The sequence below is a fragment of the Leucoraja erinacea genome, chromosome 20 (genome assembly GCF_028641065.1).
Source record: "Leucoraja erinacea ecotype New England chromosome 20, Leri_hhj_1, whole genome shotgun sequence".
NCBI classification, from domain to species: domain Eukaryota; kingdom Metazoa; phylum Chordata; class Chondrichthyes; order Rajiformes; family Rajidae; genus Leucoraja; species Leucoraja erinaceus.
In genome coordinates, this window is record NC_073396.1 from 11,414,239 (window position 1) to 11,426,350 (window position 12,112).

At 41.2% G+C, this 12,112-nt stretch overlaps 1 protein-coding gene across 2 annotated transcripts in view; it reads right to left on the reverse strand.

Annotated features, from left to right (window-relative positions):
• The window catches only part of LOC129706784 (BTB/POZ domain-containing protein KCTD5-like), a 41,863-nt gene extending 30,187 nt beyond the window's left edge, over nucleotides 1-11,676 (reverse strand). The window contains exon 1 of one of the 2 annotated variants that reach the window (XM_055651268.1): nucleotides 11,365-11,676. In XM_055651268.1, the coding sequence (XP_055507243.1) occupies nucleotides 11,365-11,583 (219 nt within the window). In that variant the 5' untranslated portion in view covers nucleotides 11,584-11,676. The remainder of the gene's footprint in view (nucleotides 1-11,364) is intronic. The other variant, XM_055651269.1, reaches the window with a different exon arrangement.
• Between the last annotated feature and the right edge of the window lie 436 nt (nucleotides 11,677-12,112).

Consider the following 12,112-nt stretch of genomic DNA (forward strand, 5'->3'; position numbering starts at 1 on the left):
CAAAAAATTCTATTTGCAAATAGTCTTAATCGAAATTGTCAGCTCCATCTTCTGGAAGGAATATGATATTTTCATGGATGCTTAAGGGTGAACAAATTGCCTCTCTGATGAAACAAATTTGGAGGAAAAGAAAGCAACCTTTTGGTATTCCCATGTAAGTAATGCAGTTTGCATCCTTCAGGGAGGAAAATAGGTCTCAGACTGTTGGGAACATTAATTATGCAAGAATTGTTGATTGCAACATCAATTATTAAGAACAAGCCTTGGTTGCTCGAGTTAGCACAGGCACCCAGATAACATTTTTTTCCTAAAAGAAATTCCCAAGCAGTTGTATGACAACTACATTTTCAGATGGTTACATTCTTGCACATCCAAATTATGTGTTTGGTGCGATGTGAATGTTGGTTAGTTGGATGGGGATAGGTGACAAATCGGAACTTTAGCATTCTCGCTGTCTAATTTAACTGTGCACACATGTGACAGCATTCACACTATCTAATTTAACACTGTACACACTGGTTTCATGTGAGTGCCTAAGTAGAAGAACAGAAGAATCAGGAGAAACAAAACAAATTGTAATAAACCGCAATCTGCAGCTATAATGGAACCAATATGAATAATGCAGAATAACATTAGAACTACCAATCGCTGGACTGATCCTGACTGTAAACTATGATGTGGCTTTTGTGGTAAGTGCACGAATGTCAGAAAGTGGAATGTGTGAATGGTAGAAAGCATTTTCAATGATTTTTACTCCACTTAGAGCATCTCTACCTAAAATATCACATCAGCAGTTCAGTAAAACATATCTGACTGCAGCAAATAATTTTCTCACTGAATCTTTTGATAAAATGCAGGATCACATCTGAATTTGTGCTCAAAATCATGATGTTAGGAAGCATGAACAGTTTGTTTCAGAGCACACAAGAGCAAATATGGAGGACATTTGCAGTGATAGGATGGAAACCATTACCAGAATTAGCTAGATAGAGACTTTCAAAGACAGTAGACATGAAGATAGATAAGGAACAAGGACAATACTTGAATGGGCAGTGGAATTCTAAACTTTTGACAGAAATGCATGTTGTAACGCGTGAAAGTTTTGAGCAGTAGAGTGAGGATTGTTAAAGTAACTGAAGATGCTGGTTCTCAGATGCAGTTTGGGTAAAGAGGAATACATACACACTGTGGACTGAATTTGGGAAAGATTATTCAGAAAATGATCATTTGTTTTTAAATTGCATCACTTGCTCAAATGAGGTACCTGTATTAAACCAAGCCCAGCACTCCAGAACTAAGCACCCAGGGCAATAGCAAGTTTTAATTAACTCTGTACTGTCCAATCATGTGGGGTAATAGTCAGAGTGCTTAAAAATATTGAACTATATTACATAATTTGCCATTTCAATTTAATTTTAACCTCGGAGAAAGTCAGTTTGAAGGCACTTCTGGGAATAGGGGAAGAGCAATGACGAATGAAAGTGCTCGTCGCCCAAACTGGAACCGGGTATTGAGGCTGGGGTCTGAAGCAAAAGGAGTGCTGCTGGAGGAACTTAAGTGGATAAGGAAGCATCCCTAGAGAGAAATGGACAATTGACATTTTTGGTAAAGACCATACTGGACTGGTCCTGATAAGGGCCTCAACCCGAGGCATTGACCTTCCATTTCCCTCCACAGATGCTGCTTGACCCACCGAGTTCCTATCACAACTCTCCATTTTTGTGGAACAGGATGAAGTTGGAAGATCATCACGGTCCATACAGCAAACAATAACTGGCGAAGAAATAAAAGGCATGTGCAGGCACAAGCAGGTCATTTTCAAAGTGACAGTTTGTAATTAGCAGACTGACACACGATCTGTGTCAAGGTCCCAACCATTCACAATCTATTTAATATAAAGGAACAACTGGATATTATTTAAGTTTATTGCTGACACAAAGCTCAGATGATATCCAAATTTACTGTTGACTCAAAGCTAGCTAGGTCAAGCAAGTTAGGAATAAAGGAAGAGGAGATGAAAATTCAGTTACAAAAGTGGTATTCAATAAGATCACGACTAATCGGCCACCTCACTCCAAATACCTGCCTTTTCCTCATATCGCTTACTAGGTTTAATTAACAAAAACAATTAACTGAATTTAAAAATCTCAAATGCTCAAACATCAATTGACAGTTGTTGTGAGAACCCCAAATGTTGCTAGAAGGGATGTAAAATAAATAAACAGGATACTTTTAAAGCCACCTGCAATAGTACATAACTCTTCAACAACAATTACAATTGAAATTATGTAATTAAGTCTCTGGAATGATACTTGAACTGGCAACTGCATGACTTAAAAATTCCATGTTCAAATAATTTTCAAAAAAGAACAGCCAACATATCCAACAGTCAACTCCTCCCAGCACATTTAATTCCAAGTATTTAGCTATCACTTGTCCCTACTAATGTTAACATGGAATCCTACAGCTCAAAAACTGGCCCTTTATGACCCAACTCGTTCAGACCGATCAAGATGCCCAGTGCAAACTTGTGTGCCAGTGCAGTGCCCATTTGTCCATACCTGACACTATATCACTAGACCTTTCCTATCCATGCACCTGTCCAAATATCCTTTATTTGTTCCTGTACCTGCCTCAACAACATCCTCTGGCAGCCTGTTCCATATGGCCTCCACCCTAAGGTTCCTTTTACATCTTCCCCCTCTCACCTTAAACCTATGCCCTCGAGTTTTTGATTCCCTTACTCTGGGAAGATGACTCTGTACATTCGCCCGATCTATTCGCCTCATGATACTTGTACACCTCTATAAGATCACCACTCAGCCTCTTGCACTCCAAGGAAAAAATTAATATGCCAATACATCAAATAACTTTGCAATTTATCTCAATGTAGAACTTTGACTGCAGCATTTTATGCACTGTTGATTACACGTCAGTTAAACTTGTATTGGGTGTAATATTAAAAGTCTCTTTGAGAGGACACAAATGGATTGTTAAATCCTTAATGATTTTGCTGATTTCCCTCCTCCAGTGACAAAATGCAACAAAATTGTAATAATTTCCTTTGCATCTACATTCAGTATTCTCTTGCGACTCAGAGAAACTGGTGAATCTGTTAACCCAAAGCTACTACAGCGATCAGAATGATTCATTATCAAGGATAAAAACAAATATCTCACTATTCATAGGAACAATAGTCAAATCCCAAAACCATACTTCCATTGTGATTTACACAGTACCTTCAGGGAAACAAAGAATAGCTCATTACAATTATACTCCCTCTCCAAACACAAGCTTGACTTTTGTTCTGAAGTCTCAGAAACTTCATGATTCACAAACACTTTAACGCTGCAGCACTTCCATCCCAGTGCAAACTTACAACATTTGAAACTCTTTAATGCCATTGCAATAGGTGACAACTTTAATCAAACTAAAAATGTTCAAGTAATAAAAGATTGAGCAAACAAATTAAGTATTAACTCAAGTGTCAAATGTGTTTCATTGTCATGCACACGGGCAACAAAATAATGAAATTCTTACTTGCTGCACTTTTGCAGCGCACTAATGAAATAACACAAACACTAAACAATAATCAAAAAGGCAATATCAAATGTTGAGGTGGTAGATCCACCAGACAGTAAAATCATGGTGGATCAACAGGTTCCCACTTAATACACAAGTTCCTTCACTTCCTTCATACCTCCAAATCTCCCTTATCTTTTTACTTATCTTTACAATTAATTATCTTTACATTTAATGAAAACATGAAAGAACACATAAACAGAAACATGAGGAAAAACTAAAATTAACACTAAATAATCAACACTAACATGGACGGTAAACCATTAAAAATAATTGAGCACCATACTGGTGGAAGAGGGAGTGATGTGTAATACGTAATCTGTTCCAATAACGTTAAAAGTTTCCACAAATGATCTTTTGCTTTAGAAAGTAAAGATTGTTTGAATAATTGTGTCCAAGGTCATTCTTGGATGCAAACTGCTGAGCTAATCCTACATTTTTTTTGCAAACCAGTATCGGCATTTCCTTGTGTCTGGATGAAAACTTGAGCATTTCCACTCACTTCCACACAAGAAATAAGAATAGCCCATCCAGCTGTGCCATTCAATAAATAAGATGATCCTGATCATTCCACCCACCCATCCCAGATCAGTTAATTCTTCATAGTCCAAAAACAATGGATCTTACTCATCAAATCCACTTTGTGATTAAGCATTCACAGATTTTCAGTAGAATATTCCAAAAAGCATCAAAGATTTATCCTTGTTAAAGGGGAAATAGACTATAACCCATTTTGCGAATGACAGTGCACCCAATCTTCAAGAAAGGAAATACATTTTCTAGACCTCTTCTGCCAATCCCTTTCAAAATCTTATGTTTCAATGAGAATACCTCAATTTTTGCTAACCTCCAGGGAGTAGAAGCTTCTTCTATTCTTTTTCCTCTCATGGGAGCACTCCCATCTAGGAATGCTTCTTGTGAATCTGCTTATAGTACATCCTTTGTATGCAGCACACCAGGTGTGACCGCGTCCACGTGAAATTACTGCAAGACTTCCTTTTAGTTATGTTCCCAAACCATTCTTCATATAATTTGATGCCTTAATTGCTCGCTTCATCTGCATGTCAACTCCCTAACTTTTGGCTGCATAAAGACATCAAAATTTCTGAGTACCAACATTGAACAATTTGCTGATTCATAGCAATGTTTCATGTTCTGCAAATGCATTTTTGCAGCATTCACACGAACGATATATATTTTTAAACTGCTGAAGACGAGCGGTTACCATAGCGTGACCATTTCCTCCACGAGTCAGCATACAATTTTACTGCTCAGCTAGGCAGGTTCTTGCCTTAATTTATTGGTTTTCTGATAAAGGTGACCATAAAGACCTGAGCAAAAGGCTGCTTTGCTACACAAACATGTCCACCTACCATTGCTACCAACTATTCCTGTCCCCATACTTTATTCACTCGTGAACATTGCAAATTGACAGCAGAAACGCGCAATCTTGTGGTCTTTATATGCACTCTGCTTCACTTGAAGGAGCATGACTCAATCTATCTGAATGGAGTGACGCAATGTTCAACAATAATTCACTCAATCTACAAAATGAAAATCTGCAGCTCTGCTACCCTGAAAAGGACTACTTTGTTGTTAATAATGAATTGGGACAATACAAATGGATTGCATTTCGTGTTAGTAAGTCATGCTATCACTGGCACCAGCTTTCCATCCCCCCGTGCTCACATTCTTTACTCTTCGCAGGATAACACACTCCCCAGTGCACTGAATGAAAGGGAAAGAAGATGAAATTTGAAAAATCCCTTCCCCAAACTCAAGTCTGTACAATCTCAACATATGAGAAAGTAAGAAACAACTGCAGATGCTGGCTTAAACCAAAGATAAACAAAATGCTGGAGTAACTCAGCGGGACAAACAGCATCTCTGGTGAGAAGGAATGGGCGACGTTTCAGGTCGAGATCCTTCTTCAGTCTGAAGAAGAGTCTCGACCCGAAACGTCACCTATTCCTTCTCTCCAGATATGTTGCCTGTCTAGCCGAGTTACTCCAGCATTTTGTGTCTATTTTATGAGAAAGTAAACTGGTTCAGATTAACTCAAGACTCAAATGCCAAAATCAGACCGTCTACATTCTGTTGGTTATGAAGCTCTCCGTCTGTCACGGTCCTTTCTATCTGCCATCTGTTATTCCTGATTATTCAGATCTTGCAGTTATGTCGCTGGAACTAGTGAAATTAAAGAATATTTTTCTTTGGAACATTATCGTATTTAACAAGAGAAGATCAATACAAGATCACTTAAATAATAGTAATAATCTGAAACTTATAAACAGGTCTAATATCAGCACTATTGTTCCTCAAACGCACTGCCACAAACATCATGAGCATCGTTTGCCCTCCTGTTTGATTTCCCAAAATGCTGGCAGTAATTAATCTCTTCAACAGGCACCCTACTTTAGAGGCAGAGCAAGCACCCAGGAGAAGTTACCTTTCACTAAGCAACAGCTGGGTGCAGCTCAAAACAAACTCTCCAGTGTGCAAAGCAGATCGTCCAACACCTGGAGGGCTGATTTAACCTTTGCACAAACAGATGGAAGTCTCATACGGGTCTCCAGATTATTTCTAATCAAAATCAAAACTGGGCAATAGTTGAAAATTATCTATAATTGCAGTTCTGTTTACGTGGACATCCACTAGTGTTTCAGTGAGATCTAATGAAGTAACACAGCTGAAGCTGTGCATTACCAAGATGATTTCAGATCAACATGATGCACAGATGGTTTGCTTCCTGCACACATAGGGGGCTCACAACTGGATAACTGAATTCACCTCAAATCCAAAACTCAATTGCAGCAAGCCCATCTGCAAGCTTTCCTCCAAGGACATGTACATAGAACAGAACAGAGCAGAAATAGTCCCTGCTGCTCACAATGTCTGTGCCAGCCATGGTGGCTCCTTAATCTCCGCTGCCTTTACTACACCCATACCCCTTCATTCTCTGCATATTTATATGCCTATGTAAAAGCCTCTTGAATGCCACTATCGTATCTGCCTCCTCTGAATAACCGAGCCATCATTTTAATCTTCTGGATCAGCCTACCAGGAGTCAAGAATGTGAAACGGACCAATGAAATTCTTACTTGCAACAACAAGACAGGTCTGTAAACGCAGTACTCAGTACTTGTTGCCCGACTCAAGTAAATTATGGAAACAAATTTTGATCAGTCTGAAGAAGGGTTTCAACCTGAAACGTCACCCATCCCTTCTCTCCAGCGATGCTGCACGTCCCGCTGAGTTACTCCAGCATTTTGTGTCTACCTTCGATTTAAACCAGCATCTGCAGTTCTTTCCCACACATGTTCTCCATATTATCTTGTTTTAGTCGACTTTGTTTTGTTCATTGCAACTAAATCAGGCACGATCACATTAGCCGAGGAATTTGTTTCAACAATTGCCTGTAGGTTAGAGGTATAAACCATCCAATTTAAATCCAGAGGAAAACAAGGGTTTGACTCACCATTGCTCACATAATGGGTGCGGCCCATTGCAGACATAAAAATAATTTGATACCCATTGATTGGGACACATGACGATGGCTTTCCTGTGGACCTGCCTACCAACTGCTTGGACTCGGAAGGCAAGTCAAAAAGATAAATAAAATTACTATACTAACAAGCAATTTGATTAGCAACCAGATCATCTGCTTTATTAATCTTGGTCCCACGATAAGTACTCATCAGGATATTGTGGAGAACCTTCCTTCTCTTTAAATAATAGTTATTGAACAGCCAACACTTCCAGAAACTAATAACCTGTAAGTTTTTACCACTACATATCATTGCAGGAACCTACCCCATAACCATGCCACTCTATTTGGAATTTGTTTTAGTTCAAATGTTTATTTGAGTTTCCCCCTCAACACCAAGAAAGGTGTCATTAGAAACGACACACACACAAATGGTTCCAGTTGAAGTATAAGAACATCAGTGCACGTGATGTTGTTGGCCAGATTGTTCTTGGTACATGCTTGGCAAGGTTTCTCAGAATTTATTTCAGGTTGTTCCTGAGGTGGGTGCCAGGGAAGAGTTTCCATGCCATGTAATGAGAGCAGAGAGAGCTCTCTGTTCAGAAAGCTGGAGTGGTGCACCAGCATGTGCAGTGCATCACTGGCGCTGAAATACTAGGAAACAGCTAACCTTACGAGAGATAGCAAACAATAGCTCTTTACAGGTTGCTGTCTGCAATTGGTTAAAAGAAAATAAAGATTCTGAGAAGGAAAATTAACTCTAAAATTAAGCACACCCTGGTGGCGAAACTGCCACGTAGACTGTTGAAGTTGAGATATGAATATTTTCCATCTCAAGACATTTTCCAACCCCATCAAACAGCATCAACAAGAACTGTAAATACAGTACCATCGTAATGATATGGTTACAGTACTGAGTCTGGGTTTCCATACCACAAAAAAGAATGGTTGCATTCATGGTGAGGGAGTCACACACGGCTACTAAACTTGAGGTTGTTTCATCAATGCCCTACTCGAGTCTGCTAGGCTCTTTGCCCGAGTGGATCAGATAATTCTGATTCAGAAAGCTGAGATCTATACCCTGGTTCCTGACAGCAGCAAATAACATTTGCATCTGTTCAAAAGAAGCAAAGCAAAATAAACTACCGAAGCGGAATTACTCAGAAGATTCACCTGACATCAGACCAATCTTCACCACTAAAAGACTAATCAAATTATGCTCTTTCCCAGTTTAAAATGTTCTCTTGCAAAACTAGGATATAGCTCTCCATCTCTCATCAACCAGTTGCCACTACAAAAGTTTTTTCACATGTTTGTCAGTACAGGGAACTAGAAAACTACTTAAAAGTTATTTTCGAAATCGACAATCAGGAAAAAACTGTCTTGGGGAAAAAATAAACTTGTTTCCATGTAACCACCCTGCAGTAATCAGACACCATTGTTTCCTGACATCAGAGTCAAGCAGTTTCACCACAGCTCTTCTATTGACACTTGTGCAATAGTGCTCCATTAAAACTAACATGCAGCATTTAGGATGTTTTAGCTTTCAGTAACAAAACTGAATTTGCAGCTATTAAAAAGACCATCATCTTTTTTTAATCCTGTGGGAGTTTGTTATTGTGAGTCTGGTAGATAGAGTGGAATACACTTCACTGCAATGATGTTGAGGTTTAATGTTGTCATTGTATTGAGGTACAGTGAAAGGCTCTTTTGCATGCTATCCAATCAAATAAGATAATATTATATATAAATGCAATTGAGCTCAACTTAAGAACAACAGGTAGAAGAGAGATTTAAAAGGGGAGGTCGATAGCAGATTCTCCTGCGGGACAAGCATGCAAAGAGTCGCCTCACTCCAGCAATGTCCGCATCGCCGTATCCACGTTCAGTTAATAAGCATGGCATAAGGCTAACCTCATGATCTTTTCATTTCTAACACCTAATCTCCTTATCCGGCATGGAGTATAGAATTTCGGAGGTCATGCTGCAGTTGCGTAAAACTTTGTTATTTAGGCCACATTTAGAGTGTTGTGTTCAGTTTGTGTTGGGGCACCATATTATAAGAAAGATGTTGTCAAGCGTGAAAAGGTGCAGAGATGATTTACACAAATGTTACCAGGATTTGAGGGTCTGAGCTATCGGGAGATGTTGAGCAGAACTGGGAAGGCTAGGATCACTGGGGTGATCTTATAAAGGTGTAGATTGGGTAAAAGAACAAGAGTATGGGAATCTAGAACCAGAGGACATAGATTTAAGGTGAAGCGGGAAAGATGGGTGTATGGAACAAGCTGTTGGAGGAGGTAGTTGAGCCATGTATTATCGGAACATTTAGACAGGTACACGGATAGGACAGGTTTAGAGGGATATGGGTCAAACGCAGGTGGGTGGGACTAGTTTACATGGGACATGTTGGCCGGTGTGGGTAAGTTAGGCCGAAGGACTCTATAACACAATCGTCTTTGCGATACAATTTTTTATAATGCAAGGAATGCAATTACCGTGTTTTAGCAGACTGATTCTACCTAGTGTTACAGCATTTTTCAGAACAACGAGACCAGATAAAACACTGTCTGTCTACCATTCAGTGTTCACATCACCAAAAGAGGACTCCGCACATCACCAGTCACTGTTGCTATTATCAGCAGATATATCAGCAATAAAAGGAGAACTGGTCAAGTAGAGCCAAAAATTAAAAGCCACATTAAATTTGTGTCATTAAAATAATATAATTCCATGCTCCTATTGCAAAAGATCATGTCTGCATCAGTCAAACTGTCAAAAACTAGAGAATGGTTTACAATCAACCTAAATGAAAACTGAAAACTATCAAAGTGATATACTGCCTGATAATGGGACCCGATTCTCATATTTTATTATTTCTCAAGGCCAGATTGTCATACAGACATCAGAACAAGTCTAATGCCCTTACTCAGCCCACACCTTCTCTTGCTGACACATCTATAGATACAGTGGAATACTCTCAGCTGCAGCGACTCGGCATCATCTTATCCAAGTTCAGTTACTAAGCAGGGCATACGGATGATCTCAGGATCTTTCCATCTGTATTACTTAATATACCCCAGGGACAACAGCTTTAACTTGCTGATTCAAATATATGTCCCTTTTTATTAATATCAAAGTACGTCTGTCACCCCACTATACATAAAACAAAGCACTCAGCAATCTAAACAGACCAGTTCCCTTTCTACTCGTCTCAAAATAAATTGGCTTAAGCTGCAGCATATAGAATCATAAAATTTAATTTATGGAACAAATTTTACTACTGGTAGCATCTATGCCCTCTGTATCCAGTTAAAGAAATAAACGATAATGTTTGGTTAGAAACTTTTGGAATATTAGGGCCAGCTTCCATATCTTCTTACGACATTAGAGTCCAATTCAGCCCATCATTCCAAGGCAACTCACAGAGTAATTCCTTACTAATTCGCCCTAAAAGCCATTCTCTCCACTTTCCCCTCAGCTCACCACGTTCTACCACTCACCAACAGAAACTGGGAAACTGAGCATTATGTTCATCAATACAGCTGGGTGTCTCAGCTGTAAAATTAGTAATTCTCGAGTTACACAGCTCTCCCCTTCTTCATATTTTAATACTTATTGCCAAAATTCCAATTTATTATATTTTAAGTATAGTCAATAAGATAGGTTACAGGGCTACTTTTAATTATCCAGTGCATGCTAAATGAGTACATCAGAAGTGCAAAGATAAAAAGTGCTTCAGTAAACGCTTCAGATATTGCTCTGTGACTGCTCAAAAATCATCCCTTTTGATCAGAAACCCTCAACCACAGAACCATTCCCTCACCACTGTTGTCTGAAAGCATTATCTCCTCACCCTTTTGTACCCCGATGCCCACGACCTCCATCGCCACCTGCCCGTTGTAATCTAGTTTGTTATTGTCACATGTACCGAGGTACAGTGAAAAGCTTTTGTTTGTATACTATCAGTCAAAGTACTGTACATGAACAAAAAGATTATGCGACCATACATGATTATACTTCATATCAACCCTGCAAAATAAATAGGCGAATACATCTCCTCACTACAGCAGCTGACAACCTCCTTCACTCTTCTGCCCAGACTCTATTCCTCACAATAATCCACCTACTCCTGCCGTCTCCACTCTCGAACACACCTCGCTACTTGTCCCAATTACTCCCACAGTCTCCCCACCCAAACTCCTTCAGCCTTTCTACTTTCCCACTAGATATTTATGCCACTCTACTCCCGTCCCCACACCCCGCTCCGGTTCCTCCCTTCCCTTCCCCGGCACCTTGTCTGAGTCCAGGTCCGGGTCGGCTTGGCACAGTCGGTACAGGAATGACTTGGGATCGCGGCACAGGGTCTGCCGGGTGCTCAGGAACCGAGTGCCGCCGACGTTCAGTCGAACCCACTTGGCAGTGGCCGCCAACTCCATGCCGGAGCATTTCGGACAAAACGAATCACTGAAGCTCTCGGCGAAATCCGAGAGTGACCCATTCCCCGCCGCCATACTGGCGACCGTTCACCAACCGCCAGCCTGCCCGCCCGCGCCCGCCTGCCACAGCCACACCTCCCGGCACGCAGCGCGCCACACGCCACACCTCCCGGCACGCAGCGCGCCACACGCCACACCTCCCGGCACGCAGCACGCCCACTCCCCAACGCGCTGCCGGGCCGCGCCGCACGCCCTCCCTCCCGGCACGCAGCGCGCCACACGCCACACCTCCCGGCACGTAGCGCGCCACACGCCACACCTCCAGGCACGCACGCACGCCCGCCTACTCCCCAACGCGCTGCCAGGCCGCACACCGCACGCCCTCCCTCCCGGCACACAGTGCGCCACACGACCCACCTCCCGTCAGGCAGCGCGCCACTCCCCCTACACGCCAAAGACCCTATAGCGGAGCAAGATGGGCTACTCCTGCGAAATGCAATGGGCTGCCGTGTAGTAGCTACAGAGGGGATCCTGGGCATTTTCCCCGCCCATTTTAGTAACCGGAGCCCACCTGACCCGACCCGACTCGCAGAGTAATCAACGT